Source organism: Barbatula barbatula (assembly GCF_947034865.1).
Source record: "Barbatula barbatula genome assembly, chromosome: 15".
Taxonomy (NCBI): Eukaryota; Metazoa; Chordata; class Actinopteri; order Cypriniformes; family Nemacheilidae; genus Barbatula; species Barbatula barbatula.
The window spans coordinates 21,000,895-21,022,923 of record NC_136778.1 but is presented as its reverse complement, the minus strand read 5'-3'; the positions used below and the strand labels follow the sequence as shown (position 1 = coordinate 21,022,923).

At 37.1% G+C, this 22,029-nt stretch overlaps 2 protein-coding genes across 2 annotated transcripts in view; both read right to left on the bottom strand.

Annotated features, from left to right (window-relative positions):
* Window positions 1–3,789, bottom strand: part of LOC306905081 (pleckstrin homology domain-containing family G member 3) — a 41,954-nt gene extending 38,165 nt beyond the window's left edge. The window contains exon 1 of the mRNA XM_079475464.1: window positions 3,622–3,789. The gene's annotated coding sequence lies outside the window, so the exon portion shown is untranslated. The remainder of the gene's footprint in view (window positions 1–3,621) is intronic.
* A 1,251-nt stretch (window positions 3,790–5,040) lies between these two features.
* On the bottom strand, window positions 5,041–20,410 carry spint1b (serine peptidase inhibitor, Kunitz type 1 b). Its single transcript, XM_079474199.1, has 10 exons — window positions 19,471–20,410; window positions 18,580–18,737; window positions 18,120–18,261; window positions 10,418–10,588; window positions 10,242–10,280; window positions 6,639–6,770; window positions 6,510–6,557; window positions 6,127–6,297; window positions 5,978–6,043; window positions 5,041–5,830 (listed from the first exon to the last, which is right to left on the bottom strand). Exons 1-10 carry the CDS (start codon window positions 19,874–19,876, stop codon window positions 5,643–5,645), a joined length of 1,521 nt encoding a protein of 506 aa, XP_079330325.1. The 5' UTR covers window positions 19,877–20,410; the 3' UTR covers window positions 5,041–5,642.
* Window positions 20,411–22,029: the final 1,619 nt, after the last annotated feature.

Below are 22,029 nucleotides of genomic sequence, written 5' to 3'. Positions count from 1 at the left end.
TATATTATTATTTCCATACTGTTGCATTTAATTTGACTGATGTACAACAGTACAATTCAGTATCGTCTGGGTGGATATATCATCATGATCCCATCCAGCCCTAGTGAGACCAAACAAACTTTATCAGTTTGTTTTATAATCAAGAATAAACACCAGGACCAGAAGTGCAAGAAATATAACCAAATGTACCACGTAAGAATTGAACCCTACAGTAGCACACACTGTTAACACCCTTTCCTTATTAAGCTCAAAAGCTAAAAGGGAAGTGATTCATAATATTATTCCTAACAACAGCACCGTGGTCTACTAAAATAAAGTGCATGCAAAGCTTCATCTTTTACCATGCATTTCTCGTTTTATCCTACAGCAAAGTTCAGGCAGCAGTAAGTCTAGGATAGGATCCGTCTTGCTCTCCTCAAATAACATTTTTCATGCTGTACCGTTAAAACATCCTCTAATATGGACAATGCAAACCTTCCTCTCGAGTCCACCCAAACTGTAAAATGGTCTCGTCCTAAAAAGAAACCTAAAATGCGACTTAATTAAATATGTGTTAGCTCGCAACAACAATAAGCTTGGATTGTATTGACAAGGAAATGTTTGTGCAGTAGCTGCCCGGAGCATAAATCTAGCAAAATGCAAATACATTAAGAAACTAAAATGGTCGTTTTATAAATGTTGGACTATACAGTTCTTGGTATATTCAAGGTTAAATTGTAACATATTTTTGCACAGATTTATATAATAAATGTCTGTAATACGTGTGTTACCACTTCATGTACAATCAAAGGGTTGAGACAGCAAAATCAGTCAAGATCCATGGATGCTACTGTACAACCAATTCCACGTAAACAAATCATTCATATACAACAAGATGAGTTGACAAAGAAAGATAATGCAGTTTCAGGCCTATAAAAAAGTTTCCAACACTCACCATCCTAAAATGTCCCGTAAAACTTGTTAAAGTAGCCATGATTCCATTGCGTCTTAAGAAACAAACTCTTTCTCTCAGACTAAGATAAAAGGAACGAAGGGGGTTTAATGACACAGCTGGAGAACAACAATGAACAAACAGCCCCTCACAGCCAAGCGCTAGATCACATGACAAGGCATATCAAAGATACAAGAAGGCCTATTCTGAGAGCATCTATAGATGTGGCGTTACAAATCAATGGCTTGGCACACAAAACTGCACATTACCAATATAAACAAACAACAAACCCAAATAGTGACATTTCATTTATTCTCAATGTATATGCCGTTGCAGAAAAAAGCCTTGTGATTGGAGGAGACTAGAAATGGCTGTAAATTGAAAGTTGCAGTGTAGATGAAAAACATCCTGTCCAAATCGAATAATAAAACAATAATATAACAATAATATTGCAGTATTCAATAACTTTTTTACATTATATTTATATTTTAACATTATAAATTCACCTCTGGGGAATACATTTAAATAAATTTATAATATGAAAACTATTTTATTTCATATTTAAAAACATGCATCTAAACATTAATTTGTATAAGCATGACAACCACATACCTCTCCCTACTGTGGGGCAGAAATGAAAGAGTTCACTAATCTCTAACATTCCACGGTCTAAAAGCACAGCAGACGCTGTGTGTCTCCGGGCATCCTTAAAGTAACTCTGTCTAGTCATAGAAATGATGATAACTACGAGTGGAAGTAGTCATCGAAGAGAAAATAGAAACAGATGACTGAAAATGCACTGATTCGCATCTGTCTGCAGGCTTACACACAGAAGAGCTTGCCGCTTCGAAGAAAATTCTAAGATGCGTCCTAATAAATTATATGACTTTATTAGTATGAATCCATAAATCAATGGTTCCTACATTTCTTTTTGTCAGCTGAACTACAGCTGAACTACTCCCATTTATTCTTATTATTATACAGTTCCATCACTAACATCACACTGAACTCCCAGTTGTGAAAAGCTACTTAAGAATTGAAACAATGCATTTTCATTTGGTAAAAGAGTAAGCGGACGATCACACTGAACGCGCTAAAAAAAGCACTGCATTTTAACCTAGACAGCTTCCTTTCAGTCAAGGATTATAGCGCGAGCACTCTAGTTGCTGTCCTATTATCAGACACTAAAACAGGTACAGGCAACACATGCATTTTTCTCTCTTTGAAATAGAAAACTCATGTAAGATTGATATTTTCTGATATTTAAAATGGAAACGTTGGTGAACGAGAGTCTAGAACACACATGAAAATGCGAAGAGCGATTTCTAATATTCTAAAATGTGAAACAAGTGACAATCCAGAATGGGTAGGTGTATCCAAAATGTTTGACTGGTCGTGTGTACCAAAGAGCAGCAGATTTAACAGTCAAATAACCAGCCTCCAATATCAGGCTAAGGCAAATTTGTGTCTCTGAGTAGAGTCGTTGAGTCTCGATTTTTAAAAAAGAGGAACTCTGGTAATAAATAACCAAGCACAGCATCATCTGGACCGCTGACCCATGACTAGTTTAACGTCCCACACCGGAAGCCTGCCAACAATGATGTGGTCACTTGAAATATAAACAAACATTGACTGAAAAGATAATCTCAGAGCGGTTCTTCCTTATGTATCTAGGATCAGGAAATTACCTCGTGAGGGGTTGGCCTGCACAGGCCTGACTGGAAAAGGAACTGGGTGTGTTGTGTTCTATCTCAGGCTAAATTTCACATGGGACCTTATGACTTCCCAAAGAATCGGCGGCTGGCTGCGTATAAAAAATCCTCGTTAGCACCCTGTTGACTTCATGAACTGATTCAGAGTAAGCAAGCTTCCATCTGAATCCGACCGCAGCCGTGGTTCTCAAAAATGCGGTAGACATCTGATTAGATCTTTAGATGTGTGTACGTGCGTATAATCCTGGTTCAATCTAAGCATGTAGTGACATGATGTGTCATCTGGTAAGAACTTTATTTTTGTAAAGATAACAGCTAAAAACATTCCACAAAGACCGAGTCATATAGCCTGATTCTTTCACAATCCTCTGGCTGACATTGGCTATGCATTGAGGGTCTTCCTCCAGACCACCGCATTTAACATCTTATTTTTTTACCCTTGTAAAACGTTTATCTTGTGTGATATCCAGACGGGCCAGTTTCCTTATGGGGTAAGATACAGATGATACTAAAACAGAATAACAGCTTTGTTTTGACAAATAAACTCTTGCCTGAATCCCAATGAAACGCTTTTGTCATCTTAGAATTAAAGAATACTCTAAAAAAACGAAATCAGATACTGGAAGAATTGAAGCCCTGCCAAGGTGTTGATCTGGTTTTATTATGAATGAATATTTACACACAGGGTAACGCGTTGGCCAGATACAGGTAGTTGAGTTCTCATCTAAAGTCAGCAAGCAATGAGACTGACAGCTTCGTAGCGTGCGAGTTACCGCGTCGCGTCCAGATGACGGACACACGGTATTTGCTCAAACTTTAAACTTTACTTGTGAAACTTGTGTCCAAATCCTTCTCATTCCACCACCAAAAACGTCACGCATGTATATCATTTCACCATTTCACACAAACAAAAATGCAAAAACATGACATTGCGAAGATTTTACTTTTTTAACCGGAATAAGACCCGTAAACACTTACCAAGACAAGATTATAAAGTATAAAACCTCAGAGGACGGCAGTCTCAGACAAAGATGCATTAATGTCAGCGAAGTCTCTCTAGCATTAAAAATGTCCAATGAAAAGAATGTTCTGCTCAAACTCAGCCGTTTCTGTTTTACTGACAGGCAGGCAAGATCATGTTCTCCTACAACCCACCGCTTTTTTCGAAAGTCAGCGAGTGCGCATGCGCAGCAGTGTGCTCGGTCCTCCTGTGCGTGCGTGCGTGCGTGCTACATTTTGGTTCAAAAAATACATTATTGGAATTCATGACAATTTCAAATAAAAGGCTACATTAGTTTGATCATGCTTTCATACATAATCGACGAGACCACCACGACAGTTATTCTTATTAAAAGACGTCTACACTTTGCACAAAACTGGCGTTATCAAGTTTGCAACAAAACGAGGCAACACACGCCATAAAGATACTCGTTACCCAACACAACCTTCGCGACAGGTGGGCTGTCTGTCACAATGCCACCGTCCTTCCCTGAACCAGCTTTGGGGACGTTATTCTCGCAGTGACAGAATGGGCGAGATTATATACTCGTGTTTCACTAAAGGAACATTCCTTGTCAAACACAATACAGATTGATCGACATCACAGCGACTTTCTATGCGTTACAAATTGCGCAGTTCATTCCGACGGCCGTAGTTAGGTGGAGCCATAAGTTTGAAACTGAAGTTGACAGCCAATCTTTTCCCCTCAGCTCAGGTGTGTTTGTTATGCAGTAGTTTCATTCAGACAAGACCCGACTTGCGAAGTCGGAGACACATGATAGCATGAGATCAGTGTTATGTGATTTTATTGTGACGGAATAATTAGCTAATAATCTATTTTTCAAAAGCATCTGTCGGTAACACAAAAGTTGTGACGTCGACGAAAAGGAATCACGTGTTTTTGATGTTTTTAGTAAAACTACGGTAATAGACATAAATTCCCCGAAAGCACAATAAACATATTTACTGTGATAAACACACGTAAACGTTAGCTTTAGCAGTTACTGGATAACAACTCCAGGGTTAATGATACGGTATGACGACTCCTCGAAACTTATAAACAGAACGTGAACAATGCAGCCCCGCCCACTTTAAACCGTTTAAAGGGATAGTGAACCCAAAAATAAAGAACCGTCTGAGGCAGAAACCTCTATATTATCGGCGTAATAAAATTGCTATATTTTTGTGTCAAATTACTTGGTAAATCGTGTTATCTTTTTTTTTAAATCGTGTTATCTTTAAACAACCACATTCGTGTAACCGCGGTGATGTGCTGAGGAAGTGCCACAGTCCTGCCAGTAGATGGTGCCGCTATCGAGCTGTTTCTCATTCACGTAAAACCAGTTTTTGACAAAATACACGTTTAAAACATACATCACTGTAATATTATAAAGGTACTACTGTTAATGGATCTGTTTATTACACATATAGAGAAAAACGGACATTTTTTGTATCAGTCCATCAAAAACTCATTAAAAAACTGCAAAAGATGCACATGGCTTTGTGGTACAAATATAACACATTACTTGAATTTCACATGAAACAACACAATGAAGTCACGCCATAAAATCATGTCATGAAAATAAAAATATAACAAACATTAACCCGTAATTCAAGAAATTCACCCCTAAAAAACCTTTAAAATGCTAAAATATGTCTGAGAGTTAAACAAAATTGTGTTTTTAACAAAACAGTCAACGACAGTAAGAAATATTTGCCTAAACCTCACTAACCATGGCTTTATTCTGACCGGAGTTCTCCCAGAAAGCAGGATTTCAAATTCTTTAAAAATGCTCATAAATTCCCTTTAGCATTTACGTACCTGAGACAAAACACCCAGACTACAGACTCAAAACGCATCGTTTTGGTTTCATGTTAAAGTCAGGATCTGGTTTTCGGATCATTATTTTCATGCATTTGAGTTGCAGGGGCCATCAGTCACCACAGTCAGTCTATAATTCATACTGGGCAGCAGACCATATGGCAGAAAGACGGAGGACTCATGCTTTGGAGGTGGTGCTGTTGTAGACCAGCTGGTCGGCATCATCTGTGTAGACTACTGGAGGACTGGTGGTGGCCACAGGCTGATGTTCACGCTTCTTCCTCCTGTTCTTGAGGAACCAATAACCCAACACGGCCAGAACGGCCATGACGGCCACAACCAAAACCACAGCCAAAGCAGTAGAGGCTGGAATAACAAAGTAAAACCGTTTAATATATATTTGGACGTTAAACAACTTTGGCATTTACGATCCAGAAATTGATCTGGATTCATATGGACATTTCTTTATTATATGACAAGTCGTTTTAGCAACTATTAAAATACAATGATTACCTGACCGACTTTCCCCTAGATCTTCTTCTCTTACACTGTGTAATCCTCTCGCAAACATATCATTTTCTACAAAGGAATGAACGCACATCAAATCTGAATTCATTACTAAAATATCATGTAGCTTAGACTTGGCATCTCTCATACAGTACCTGTGACACCAGAGCATTCATCCATGCAAGCATCTTTGGCTACAAAGTTGTTGTCGTTGCCATCACACCCACCATAAATGAACGGATGACACTTCTCGCTAGAGGCATCATAATACCAGTGTTTAAAACTGGCTCGACACGGGCCTGTCATTGGTGGATCTGTACAGCGAGCTATACCAATACCAAAGAAATGAAATGGGTTACAACTACAATTTGGAAAAAAGCACAAATAATTTTTTTTTTATCTAATATTGAATATCTTCTAATTATTATACATTTCTTTAATCATGTAACGCTGCTTTGCAACAATGCAAAATTGCAAAAAGATCAATAGAAACAAAACGGAATTGACTTTTCGTCTTTTGCGAAGTGCATAAACTCACCTTTACTGTTTGCTTTAATGTCAAGAAGTCGGGATAGGCTTGCATTCCCTAAAGACAAATGTAAAATCTTTTGTAAATGTAACACCACATGTCATCGCGTGTCTACGATTATGGTGCTGCAGGTCTCACATTTTGTACAGCTGGCCTCATCGGAACCATCCTTGCACTGCGCCTCGCCATCACACTCAAACTCTTTCTTTAAACAGCAGGCGTTAGAGCATTGAAACTGGTCTTCCGTACACGGAGAATGACAGTCCGTATCTGAGAAAACGAAAAAGTATGTACATAAATCTAACAAAATATTCAGGTATTTATATTAATCCCCAAATTAAAATACTATAAACCTATTGTGCTCAAAAATGAAATGTAGATGTAACATTATCTTACAACCACGGAAAATGGTCAAAAAACCATTACAAAGTTCTATTTTTTCTGCATTTCTAGATGTGGTCATTCCAGTCCTGTGTATGTTGAACCATTGTTTTTACTTTTCCTAAATACTTGTAGAAATACTACTGTTGTATTGCTTAAAAGTGAATATAATTACCTTTTTTTCCTTCGCAGGATTTGAGGTCTAAAAAAACTACACAGCTAATTTTCTGTTAATTTGACCTTATTTAAAACATTATTTAATAAAACATTTGAGAGAATATCCCCCAAAGTCCACTCCTTAACATGGGTGTAAGATGATTTAGTCAAACGATGTCATGGTTAAAAATCAATTTATAATTTGTAGAAGTGACTGCCTGTAAAAACATTGTATTAAGGAATCACATTAAATAACTATTTGACAATTTTTTAATGTCTGATAACAGAAACATTAGAACAGCTTCAATGGGCATTCAGTTGAATTAAAGGAGTCATATGACGGAATTTCATGTTTTGCTTTTGATTTAGTGTGTTATACAACCGTTTGTGCCTGTATAAGACATCCAAAGTCTCAAAACTTAAAGTTTTCCACATAATGATTTACTCTGTATGAACTAATAGAGGAGTCTGATCCACATGCCTCGATCGATCAATCACGCCCCACATCTCTACGTCAGTATGCATTAGGGCTGAAACGATTCCCTGAGTAACTTGAGTAATTTGAATAGAAAAAATCATCAAGCTTTTTTTAATCCATTTAACTACAGTACACATGGTGCACTGCGTTTTCCCACGGACCACAACCCGCTAAACTCTGTACATGTTACAGGACTCTCAAGTCTCATGCATTCACTGTGAGACACATGCATTTTAGTCTGTTCATACGCTCGCATGTATTTCTCATGCTGATAAAAAAGTGATAGCTTATTGAAATGGTTAAACGCTAGTAAAACTAAGTGCATGCTTTTCTATCGAATGTTGCCAGCACCCGCCCACCGGACCATCATCACTACTCTCGACGGATCCGAATTAGAATACGTGGACACCTACAAATACCTAGGCATCTGGTTAGACAATAAACTAAACTTCCAGACTCACATCAACCATCTCCAATCAAAAATTAAATCCAGAATTGGCTTCCTATTTCGCAACAAAGCCTCCTTCACTCATGCTGCCAAACATGCCCTTGTAAAACTGACTATCCTACCGATCCTTGATTTCAGCGATGTCATTTACAAACTAGCCTCCAACATTCTACTTAGCAAATTGGATGTAGTCTATCACAGTGCCATCCGTTTTGTCACCAAAGCCCCATACACTACCCACCACTGCGACCTGTTTGCTCTCGTTGGCTGACCTTCATTACATATTCGTCGCCAAACCCACTGGCTCCAGGTCATCTACAAGTCTTTGTTAGGTAAATCCCCGCCCTATCTCAGCTCACTGGTCACTATAGCAACACCCACCCGTAGCATGCGCTCCAGCAGGTATATCTCACTGGTCATCCCCAAAGCAAACACCTCCTTTGGCCGCCATTCCTTCCAGTTCGCTGCTGCTTATGACTGGAACGAATAGCAAAAATCATTGAAGCTAGAGGTTCCTATCTCCCTCAATAACTTTAAGCATCAGTTGTCAAAGCTGCTTATCGATCACTGCACATGTATATAGCCCTTCTGTAAATAGCCCACACTACTACCTCATCCCCATATTTATTTTTGTTTATTTTTTACTAATCTTGCACTCCAGTATCTCTATCTGCACATCATAATTTGCACATCCTTCATTCCTGTGTTAATGATGACAATTCTGTAATTTATTTCACCACTATAGTCTATTTATTGTCCTACTTCCTAACCTTACTGCATTTTTGCACTACATTTTGCACTTTGTATACAGATTTTCTATTGTGTTTTTGACTGTTTGTTTAATGTGTCACTCTGTGTTGTTATTTGTCGCACTGCTTTGCTTTGTCTTGGCCAGGTCGCAGTTGCAAATGAGAACTTGTTCTCAACTGACCTACCTGGGTAAATAAAGGTAAAAAAAACTAAAAAAAAATGCTTTGTAACTTACTTTTAGTCGAGTGAAACTTGTATTCCGGCTACATTGAGTCAATAAAACTAGATGCGGACTTGTGGATGCAGAACCCTTTTAATATACAATATATGCCATCTGGCTGTTCTGCGTGTCTGAGTGAATGAACTGCACAGTTTAACGTGCTACACGCGTGATGCTCATGAATTTGTTTGCGTCTGCGCTGTATGAGGACATGAACTTCATCTCCAGAGTTGCTCTGAGTTTATTTCACGAACATTATATTGTTTGAGTGAAGAAACAGCCATACTAAAAAATAAATGTCTTCCCGACAACCGGACGAAATAAAAGTCCTTTTAATTTTTATGTGAACAAATATTTTACCATTTAATAGTAAACATTTTTACTAAAGCTAATTTAGATAAACTAAATGCATCATGCATAAGCTGAAGTTATTTGTTTACCTTTGAAATTATTCTTTCTATTTTGATTAATGTCTCTTATTTATATATTTGTATTACATTGCATTTTGAATGTAATATGGCAATGGAATGTACTAAATGGTTGTTTTTTTATATAAATGAATGCAATTTCAGATATAAAATATTTTTTCTAAAAAGGAAAAAAATTAGTTGTTCATTTTAAGAGACCTGTCTTAGTATATGTAGTAATGCTCTTTAATAAAGAAAAGTACTTATCCGAATACCTGATTAATCGATGGAAGAATCAGTAGAATACTCGAATACTAAAATAATATATAGCTGCCGCCCTAGTTTGAATGACGCCGCCCAAATGTACACGCAAAGCTGAAGGCGCAGCTTCAGTTATTGCAGCCGCCATGTCACATCATAAAACATACCTCTATAAAGTGTACTTCTGGTCCATTCGTTGGTTTCATAATCCAAACTAGGTCTGAAGGCAAAACCGATGCTGGTTTTACTCTTTATGCACGTATGTACTTGTATTTATGTTATTTATTATAACCGGTCCGACACAAATTTTTGACCTTAAAACCTATAAACAAATTGTATTACACCAAAAACACAAGGTAATAATGTTTTTAATCATGTCGTATGACTCCTTTAAAATAAAGATGCTAGAAGCAAAAGTGCCGACACTAGTATGACTCTGAACACAGATGAGATGCTGTGATGTTACAAATATGCTAATTAGCTCGTTGAGCTGAATCGATGTGTGACCCGAAGAATCGATTTGAATCGAATTGTGAAGAACCAAACAATTCCCAATAATTGTGCTGGACATGTACTGTATATGGATATGGAGAAAAACATTTGTCATATTGTGATCCCCTTTCGAATAAATCAACATTACCTCCGTTCAACACTCTTCTTGGATCACCAGTGCCCATCACTGCAGAAAGACAACATTTGATCATTTACAGACATTATTTGGTCTGCGACATATTGAGGATTAAGTAAAACAACCTCAGCTAACATAAATAAGTTTTTAATCTGCACAAACACTACAGTCTATATAAGATGCATTACCTGTGGTGTTTTCACAGGCCTCCAGACACTCCTGCTTATGGAGATAGTTGTTACTATTGGCCTTACAGCCTCCAAACATGAAGTTCTCACACTGGTTAGAAGCTGCGTTGTAATGCCAACGTGGAAAAGAACCTCGACAGGGACCAACCTTTTTAGGGGTCAAACAGTGACCTATTAGTGAGAAACAATCCGTGGTAAGTTAACTTAATTCTGATGAGTGAAAGTATTGAACAATTAATTTGTAATGGTCAAGTGAAGAAATAACAATCGATACATTTTAATACATCTGCATTGCTTTAAAGAGCCTTACAGTTGCTCCAGGGCCAGACGGAATCCGACAATGAAATGAGCGAACAAGTTTGTTAAAGCGCTTATGTTTTTTTTCCACATTAATTCCTTTCTTCTTCATCTCATGTGCTGAAACAGTATCCCTGAAAGATCCATTAAAGTCGTCAAAAACACGACTGAGATCGTCAGAGTTTAAAGCTGTGAACACAGCTTACATGTATGATCATCATTATAAAAATATGTCATTCTGCATGTTAAATGTATATTATAAATAAACAAGTAGGTCTATATTCAATAATGGTGTTTGATGCTGATTGCCAAATTCAATACCAGAGATTATATTTGAGCCCCAAACCTCAGATTTGTTGGGTCAACTATTTATTTTATGTTAATAAGACTGTTATGTAATTGTCACAGTAGATGTTGAGAGACTTTATCCCTCGATGACGCTGATTGAAAAGTTCAGATGCAAACGCCGAAGTTTTTCTATGATAAATTACTTGTTGTCTTTAGTTTCAAACAGACTATTCTGAAATTAACATTAAATGTTTTCTCCATTCTTTTTGTTATGTATACTATAAATGACACATGGCTTTGTTTAGAAAACTAGTTATTCCAATTACATTTGTATTGATTGATTGTAAACCTCAAATAAATGTTATTCTTGATTTTACTTGTAAAGTTTAAAGGCCCATTCTCTCAAATCTTTTAACACATTTATTTAAATTTCTTTTTAATTTATAAAAACACTTCAAACAATTTAAAAACTATTCCACAGAATTCTGCAGATTACGAAAAAAATTCTGCGCAGAATTAACAAAAAAAGTCTGCAGATTCCGTCTGGCCCTGCGAGTCATGACATAACACCTGATGCTGATATAGAACATACTGTTTATTAAATGAGCTTTTCACATTTTCTGAAAAAACACGTGTGGTTCTTAACAGTGTAGACTCACGGTTATGATAGTCAGGTAATTTGTGTCAATTTTTATGTTATAATACAATGCTCTACCAGTTGAGCCACAAAGGAAGATGGATTTAATAAAAGCACAACAAAACAGCAACATACCCCTTTGGGCAACTCCTAAGAGATTTTGATCTGTCAATCATGTCTGTCGCATGACTAAAAGGCAGTTTACAAGAGACCATTTTCAAGAACTTTCCACTGTTGCTAAGAGATGCAGCCACTGGCTGTGGTTGAAACGGAAGGACGCAATATGGGCTGCCAAAATACCACATAATAAAATCGTGTTGTGTGTTGTAATGTTATGCCATAGAGTACCAGGGGCATTGAGCGTGCATTAACGGTGCCAGTGGGGCTATAACAGCCTTAGCCAAATGGTTGGCACGTATGGTTGCGTTAATTTTGGTAATGTGTTATAATGTTGTGCCATATGGGACCAGGAGGATTGAGCATGTATTTCAGTGTAGGCAGTCGTGGCATAATGGCTAGAGTCAGACTCGTGACCAGAAGGCTGCCGGTTCAATAGGTTGATGCGATGGACACAGCATGGGCTGCCAAATGACCTTGCAACAATGCAACACACACAGGTCTGATTAACCTGCGGTGGGCCTCCCTTGGCTGAGGGTGTCTTGTGATGAAGGGCCGAAACAGCAGCACCTCACCAAAAGGCATCTTTCACCCGGGATAATGAATGTGACGAAAGTGGGAAAACTCATGTGATGTCACTTTGATAATGGCAAGGAAAGGCAAGTATGTCTTTCTATAATCATTTTTCCCCCAAACACAGAGGATGCCTACCCAACGAACCCAGTGAAACCTCAGACTAGGGTTGCGCGGATAATGTTAGATTTTTATCTGTTCAAAACCAGAATTTTCCTTTTTTCGGTTCTTGAAACGCTGCTGTTAGAACTGACCCAAAACCGGCAACATAGCAGAACAAGATGATATGCTCTACCTGCACTTTTGCGACCATTTAAACTGAGACACTGTGAGTGATTTATTACAAATTCAGCTCTTTCTACTTTTGCTGAGAGATCTTTAGATTGTTTTACAGTGTAACATATATTCTACATGCTGCGATGCGTCTGTAAATCGCCATTCAACGGCATACATAGCATATATAACGTTATCTCTGTTCCAGACATCTCAGTTATTCTACAAATCATCACGAAGTTCTTTCGCGTCTTGTATATGTTTTTATACTGACAAAAACACAAAAGGTTCACATAAGCATGGTCCGTTGTGTTTTAAATGTATATCCGCATCAAAAAAGAATTTGCCTTAAAAAGACAGTAACCCAATGCATCTGTGTCACATATTAAAGCGAAAAATGATGATATGACTTTTGTAGCTTTATTTAGAGTAATGGCATATTTATTTTATACAGTGAAGACGATGCATAAATAATAATAATTATAATTTTATTGATTATATGATTATTCATCTTGAATGCTACTGTTAAATAGACCTACTTGAAACATTTAATTGTTGCTCAAAATGTAATTATTCAAATTTGTGGGATTATGATGATACATTTGTATAAACAAAGCATTTTCAGTAATACAGTGTAAAAATAAAATGGTGTTACATAAAATATAAAAATAATATATAAAATATGCATAAAAGCAGTTACAGCGGTTTCCTTAGTATTTTTTCTAATGATATATTTTTAGGCTAGTTATGGTATCGATGTGGTACCGATATTACTGGTATTAGATTCTGGTACTGTACCGAAGCCAAAATATGGGTTTCGAGCCATCACTTCCTCAGACCATGGCCGTACCCACCATCGTGGTCCCCGAGGATCAGACCTATGTAGTTTTGTCTTAAAAAAATTGCATTTTATTAGAAAAAACCTGTATAAAAGATCTCAGATCTGATCTATCTCAGCTGCTTTTAAGTGTCAATCTGATTGAGTTGGCCAATCAAATGAAGAAAGGTGAGGATTACTGTCCAATCAAAATGGCGTGAATTGCTATTGACAGAAATCAAGTTTGAGTTCAGTTTCTACTGTGAAAGAGCGCAATGCAAGTAACTAACTGTTAAATGTTTTAAAACAACTTTTTTGAGACCTGTTGCAGGCATTACATTTTAAATGAGCTAATTTAGTGGATAAAAGTGTAAAATTTCTCAGTTGAAACATTTGCTGTTATCTATGTTCTATTTTGAATAAAATATTGGCTCATGGGATTTGAAATTCCTTTAAATTTCATTTTATTCAAATTTAAAAAACGTCCCAACATTTCCGGAATTCGGGTTGTGGAAATGTTAGCGGCCATTCACAAAATGCGTACAAAACGCTGACTGCGTCGCTTTCTCCCTCTTTTCAGAGCGCTCAGGAGTTTATACTACTTTGACACGCCAAAAACATTAACAGACCACCACTGGTTCATGCTAAACTGCGTGGCTTTAACTCCGGTATGTTAACAGGTTGTGGTTAGCCTATTAAAACAACTATATGATTTGCAAATAATTCAAATGCATTACTTTAAAACAAATTCTCCTTCTTTAATTCTGTTTCAATATTATTTAAGTATTTACCTATTTCTCAACTTAACCTCTCAACTGACCTCTCGAGCACCTCAAGAGATAACGTTCCGTGACTCTCCAAATAGCATTTGTTACGATCAATGACTCATAATAGACGTTACCCTAGAGCTGAAGCTATCGGCTGGCACATATGGTAATAATGCTAATGTTAACCGCTAATGGTGCTAATGTAAATTACCTACGGTGGCAGTAAACTTCAACATTAGTCAAATGTAAATCTTACATCCATGGTGATTGATAACAGATAGTAAACAACAAGTTTCCTTGTTAGACCTTCACTGTGTACATTTTGTCATGCTTTCTCGGTTCATACATTTCAGAACTGTAGAAGCTGTGCTTATTATTTTACTGGAAAGTTTACAAATAATTATTATGGTAATCCCACAACAAGCATTAGATTAATCGGAAAAGTAATAGTTAGGATTAGTCGACTAACCGGAAAAATTATCTATTGATTAATCGACAATAAAAATAATCGTTAGTTGCAGCCCTATAAAAATATCAATTAATCATGAAAAGAACGATGGTTTTAGAAATTGTTATGTAATTTTCACTCCAAACATTTTAAAATGCACATACTGTATGTAGATCAAGAAAGTCCATTTTTTTTTTTGACAAATTCTGTTTTTGGACCTCAGTATTCCAAATCCTGCGTACGACCCTGCCTCAGACCTGCTTTTCCTAAATTTATATTCTTGACTGCTCCCTTTGTCATGCATATGGTGTTGGAAATGTCCTAATGGGCAATTCAATGGTGTTAAAACAGTTGGATTATAACACTTAGTCCTATTAAACGAATCTGAGAAAACGTTTTAATGCGTTTTGGCTGTTCGTTTACACGACAACAGCGTTTTGGGGGATTGAAATCGCAACTTTTGAAAACGTGTCTCAAAGTTCAAGTTTTTGAAAACAACGGCATTACTGTTTTCGTATAAACTCTCAAGGCAGCATTTTCCAAGAACGATGATGTCATAGGCATGCATATTACGCATAGGCATGCGTGAGAAATAATGGCGGTCTCCATTCTGCTTGGTTGTGCTGCGTGACATACTTATTAGCAAAAAGTATATTTACTGCACGTACAACAACCAGTGGAGACATACTATAAACTATAAATGCACATAAACGCAGACAAAGTGTCTCAAAAGTACATTAAGCTTATAAAAGGATATGCTTATGTGCGCAGGAACGTAGGGTTTCTTTATAGCGCAAAAGTGCCATCTTCTGCCCTGGCATACATAATACAGCATTTTTCCTCATTTTCCCAGATCCATGTAAATGCACATCCTTTAGTCAACGCTGTCGTGTGTACGTGAAACTTTTCAAAAACACAAAGGAACTAATTTTCTGTTTACTATGCAATAATACTCAAAAGTAGACAACAATGGGAAAATAGATTTCACTCTTCAATATAAATGTGCAACGGGATGAGAAAATTAATGTATGTAGTATATGGTAATCTAGTAAGCATGATATGACAAGCCCCATATTCAGTGGAATTTTAAAGCTATTGTTGATACGTGCACGTGGGATCACTGATTTTGGCCCATGTTCAAACTGCGGGGGCGGACAAAAGATTGTAAAAGACTCATGGGATTGTTGGCATTAATGTTCAACTCAGTGGGCGGTGAGAATCTCACAAGTGTGGCTGTACACACAGTTAAGAATTCAGCCTCGAGAGTAAAAAAAAGAGGAAAACCTTACAACCAACAAGCAAAAGGTAAGAATCACATGGCTCTAACACCTGACCCCAACGTTAAATATTTGGATGAATTAATACTTGTAATTCATACATATTTTAGCATTAACGGTATCACAATAATCAAGTTTAGGGTTTGAAAAGAGAGATAACATATCTTTTTATTTGACATCAAGGGCTGCATGTCCAAACAAATTCAACAGCCACTTGATTACCAGCCAGATAAGACAGATGCTCGAATGGACAGTTAAAATACGATTATGAACCTGAAGTTTTTTCCATTAAAACCATTACAAAATGTGTTTCTGTGGTGTGTTCTGGACATTATTCCAGAAGGATTTAATGGTGTTCCATTGGTTCTGCCAGATACCATTCCAACAATAGAATCCATCAAATACCAATAGACACTGTTATAGTTTCCATCAAAACCAATAAAATTCCTATTGTAACCATTAAATACATGGCATGTTCTATTGTGATTTGGACATGATTATTTAGTTTTTTTCAGCAGGGATGTAAGACATCACAACAAATCTATTATGAAGCAGTACAAGCACACCTGACGTCCTGTACAATTTCTCATCTTTCCCCTATATTATTGCTTCTCTAATCTTTTGCAATAAAAGTATCCAAAAGAGCTGAAACACCAAAACAAGAGAACTACATCCAAGAATTGTATTCTCTGTGGTTAGGTTGAATTTTTGAAGTGAAATACAATTATTGATTTAAAGACTGATACTGTCGGTAGTCTGTGTTTTTCTGCTGCATTGAACTATCCAAATCTTGGTGTATGACAAGCCACCTGACAAGACCTTATGTCAAAAGCTTAAGTATTGTGTATCAAAAGCATTTATGCTTTTAAAGCTGATCACATACTGCATCATAGAAACAGAAGATGTGCCCTTTTAGTCGTAAACTAGACATGAATGTCTCTCAAACAGCATGAATAGACTACAAACAGCACTGATTCAGTGGCTTTTAAAACTGACCTCATATACACAGTGATTCACAGACAACTGCGTCTTCATCCAAAAATGCATTCACTGCAAATCCCTGTCATACACTCAGTTCTCATGAGGTAATGTTTCAAGTCTTTGCTGGGGGTGTTGTCGGTTCAAACGCAGCACACTTTTCCATATACTGTGATACTCTGGTGATTCAACTCCTTGACGTGCCAAACCGGTCCAACGCATTTGTAAAGGGAGCGGGAGTCTTATGACGTGCTTAAAATTGGAAAGAGCCCATCCTCAACTCATCGCTCCTGGGATTACTGAGCTGCTAACAAAGGACTACAGTAGAAGTCTGAAAGTTGTACTTCACGTGATATAGACCACTTCTGAAAACGCAAGCAACGCTGGTCCAGAAGAACTTCCTGTTTCAGTTTTTTAACACTACAGAAACGTTTGAACAGAATACAACCAACAGAACAATTATAGCCGAATGAAAAGGAATATCTATTAGATTTAAGTATATATGTTAGATTTAAAAAATAATATAATTAAAGCAAAAGTGCTTCTGGACCAGTGTTTACATCCTGCGAAGAGGTCTATAAGTCAGTGTCTCCTAAACTTCCGTTCAATCACAGTGTAGACAGGTTTAGTTACATCACAACAACTTTATATGTTCTACAAAGTTTGACAAACTTAAAATGATTACAACAACCAAAAATATTTTTACAATAGACTGTTTCGAAGTTAATTTCTGTTTGGTTGTTCGGTCTGGCTAGAAATATAACTATTTATTTTATGTTTAATTCATACAAATATTGTACAAATATTAATATTAATATTTGCTGGTATATTAATTGTATTTAATCAAACCACTCAACATTTATTGATTAGGAAATGTCGTGTGCAAAGTAACATGCAAAGATGTTTTCGGATTCCCCAGCTGCAGTTTTTTTCCGCGTGTAGCTTTGACCTTCCGTTTGGTGCATGAAAATTATGATTTCAAGCATTGATAAAAACCTTTTGACTATGGCCTTTCTAAACACTTTCATTTGTCTTTCTTTATTTACAAACACAAAGGTCACAAGTAAAACCACAGCTCATACAATTCTTAACTTCTTTACTACCATTGTGAAGTCACCTGTGTTGGCAAGGTGATCAACACAAAATTATTCAAAGGTTTACCAAAGTAACATCTATAATAATTTCGCATGTGACGGACCAACTGATGAGAAAACAAACAGTAATACTCACGCTCAGATTGCTCAGAACTAAGAACCAGCACAGTGACTTTAGCTGAATTAGTCTGATGTGCTGAATCAGTCACTGTCAGTCTGAATTCATACACCCCGGGAAACAGATTCGACACTCTCAATTGATCCCGCAGAGCCGTTTTCTGTGAAAACAGTCACACTTCTTATAATGCCACAAAATAATTTTCAGTGATTCTAATTTTGGGTGCATTTCTGTGTTTGATTTTTAAAATAAACATCATATGTTCCAAACTAGTTGGCCAATTAACATCTAATGTATAATCTGGGTCCTGAAGCTAAACCAGTTTCAAACCACTATCAAACTACATTATATTTTCATTTAGATACTAATTTCCTAACAGCATCCTATTTGATGTTAACCTTTATCTTAACTTAAAGAGTATTATAAGAAAAAAACATTAAACGCATTATTTCTCATATGCCGAAAGTAAGTGTAATACCTCCATCTCAACAGATTTGTTTCCTGTCACGAGGGTCCATGTGTAGTCTACGATCTTCTTATCATCCGAACTCTCTATGCCATTCAACAGGACCTCCTCATTAGGCTGCACCACCACATCCTTCCCAGCATTGGCAATGGGGGGTTTGTCCTTCTCATCTGGGGTCATTAATGAAGAATATTGTTATTGTGTGATAGCATGCAGCAAGATCATAGAATCACTCAGAGAATTTGAGTCAAAAGATTAGAAGGTAATATTAAAGAGTTCATCAAACAGTCCGATGGGTATTATTGTGATCACCTTGTCATTTCAAGTAAAACTATTTTAGTTTGTTATCTATTCGGTTTCATAATTCAAGAATCATGGTTTTCATGTCAATTCATAAACGAAACAAAAATTCAGACAAATGTCTTATAAAGCAACGAGTTCAGCTTTCGAATTGAAAATTCTGTCACCATTTAATCAAACTGTTGGCATTCAACTTGCGTCATTTAATTTCTTCAGCAAAACACAAATGATATCTTGAATAACGCTGTAAACAAAAAACGCCGGTCCCCATTGCCTTTTATGGTATGGAGACAAAACCAATGCAAGTCAGTGGGAGACCAACATTTTTCTAAATATCTTCTTTTGTGTTCTGCAGAAAAAAAGTCATACCGGTTTGAAATGACAAGATAAATAAATGTAAATAATGTAAACATTTCCTGCGAACAATTCCTTTTATGTTTGCATTAACCAAAGGTCAAGTGCGTGAAGTTCATCCACGTTAGAAATGTTTGGAATTAACCTACCACGTTTAAAGAATGAAATACATCAACGCAAGCAGCAGAGGCTTTAAAAACAACTCTCAATCTTTCGAAATAACATATTATATATAGCTTTGAAATGTACCATTCTTGGATCCGTGCAGGTAATGCTCATACACCGACCTCTGGATATAATTGGTAAAATTGGCAGCTTTGATAAATCTACAGACATATCTTTGCTTATATAAGCAGTCGAAGAGAAAGCAGTTGACAGATTCCTGCTCTTTCACGGCTTCGACGAGGGCCAGGTTACACCTGGGATCACTGCAGCAGGTAGCAATACATTCCTCCGCGTGCGAGACATTCGGGCTCGCCAGGAAAGTGGCACCATCGCTGATCGACTCTTCGGTATCCAAACCAAAACCTTCCCGACCAGGAATTAAGTTTTTTTCACACTTTTGTTCCTGTCCGGGTATATCGCGCTCGGCTCCTGTGCCATAGACAGCCGGAACTAGAAGCAAGAAGACAAAACCAAAACTAAACGAAGTCATTTCTGACGGATCCAGACGTGTTTGGGATAGTCCTCGAAAATACGTCAATCCCTTCACAACCGAACTGAATAATAAAGACCAAGAAAATTCGTCCAGAAAGATTAGCGCTTTTTTTCCGCGTTCATTTGATTCCTGTTTCGGCGTTCATGCGTGTGGTAAGGCTCGCTCAATTGTGTTTCTGTGAACGGAAAGAAGTTAAACAGTGACGTAGTCTGCGGGTGTGTCTTCAATCTTAGTAAGATGACTACCGCGCGCTAAACGCTTTATTCTCGTCTGCTTCGAGAGCGCCGGGGGATTGCGCTAGTTCACATTAAAGTCCCAGTGAAATAAAAAAAGGACTGCGTATTTTTATCATGAAATATTGTAAATACTTTATCAATGTGGGTCGTTCTCTTTTTTTAAATTCGTGTTCCCTCATAATCTTCAGTTAAAATCGGAAAAAGCACAGTAGGCTACTGACTATCCATCTTTAATAACGTATGTTAGACAGCTTGCTTGGGCAAAGCATCCGTTAACTCCTCCTCTTCAACTGTCAGACTGCTGCCAGTTTGCGGATGTTTTCATACTTCCAATCAAATTGCAGATACTGACAAAAGTCACGCCCACTATTTTTCTCATTCGAAATTCCATTTCACACGCAAATGCGTCAAAAAAGAGAAGTAAAAACTTTCGGTTCACGGGGATATAGGCAGCGTCCAAATACCACTTGCGGCGTTTGCGCTTGACCACTTGACTGCTTTCATGATGTATTTCCTTTTTTGGCCCAAGTGTTCTAGTGGGCGTGGAGATCCCAAGTGAGCATGTAGTATTTCTATAGACCTGTTGGGACACACTAAGCAAGTGCAAACATGTAACGTTCATGTGGTGTTTCTAATTATGTGATAAAAAGCAGTTTTACAAGACATATAACTCCGGAGTTTTCACCAATAAAATGTGCATCAATACGTTTTACTACAAAATTATATGTAATATCTAATTATATAGTCAAGTTATATTTGTTTATAGCGCTTTATTTGTATTGTATCAAAGCAGCTGTACCCAAAAAAGCAAAAAACAAAAGAAAACCAGCCAAACATAGAATAAATAATCTTAAAAGTAGTTGTATAATTTACAGTGGAAAGCCAAGTGTGGAATGCCAAAGTATGGAAAGTGTGGAAAGCCAAAGTACCAAGTGTGGCTCGAACTCACAACCTCTGCATTGCCCTGATACGTACAGCCTTATAAGTACCGCACGCTGACCAATTGCGCCACTGGAGCTGGCAATGCCATCAGTGATAACAGATCTTAAATTGCACTGACACACATTCCCAATGGAATTTAAATTTTAGACAGCTTTTAAAGAAATGCACCAGGTGTGGCTCGAACTCTCAACCTCGGCATTGCCCTGCTACGTTGGGCCTTATAAGTACTGCACGCTGTCCAATTGTGCCACTGGAGCTGGCAATACCATCAGTGATAAAAGATCTTAAATTTTACTGACCGATTGTGCCACTTTGCACAAAAGCAAGATAAGGGATTAAGCTGGGATTTTCCAGTTATCCTGGCTGAATTTAGCCCTTACTCAGTTGCATGAAGGGTGGCTAAATTAATCTACTTTAAATTACTATGGAGATTTACACTTTGCAGCTAGCCTGCTCCGGAGCAGGCTAACAAACAGGCTAAAATTAATCCTAGTGATTTATCGGCTAGTTCCTCCCTAAATCCTACTAGATATTAATGTGTTTTAGTCACTTCTAAAATACTAGATATACAATCATTCATATAAGTATGCGTACTGTTATTTTAGTTATTATTGAAAACTGCTGTTCATTTCACTGTCAGAGGTTTGATGAATATATATATATATATTATTCGAGATTTAAAGCGTTTATTGTCATACACCCAGTGAGGAAAGCAGATTTTTTGAGCAATTATTACTTTGCTGTCGCAATGAATGCCAACAGAGTGCAAAAGAATTATACTATACTATATGAGAAATAGAATGACTATGTATATGCAAGTATAGAGTAGAAATGTCAAATATCAATATATTATAGCAGTTGATGAGATAATGGAGACAATGGCTCATGACATAATAATGAGACAATGGCTCATGAAGTTGCAAATGTGGTTTCAATTAAGTCCGTAACGAGGTCAATATGTAGTATATATAG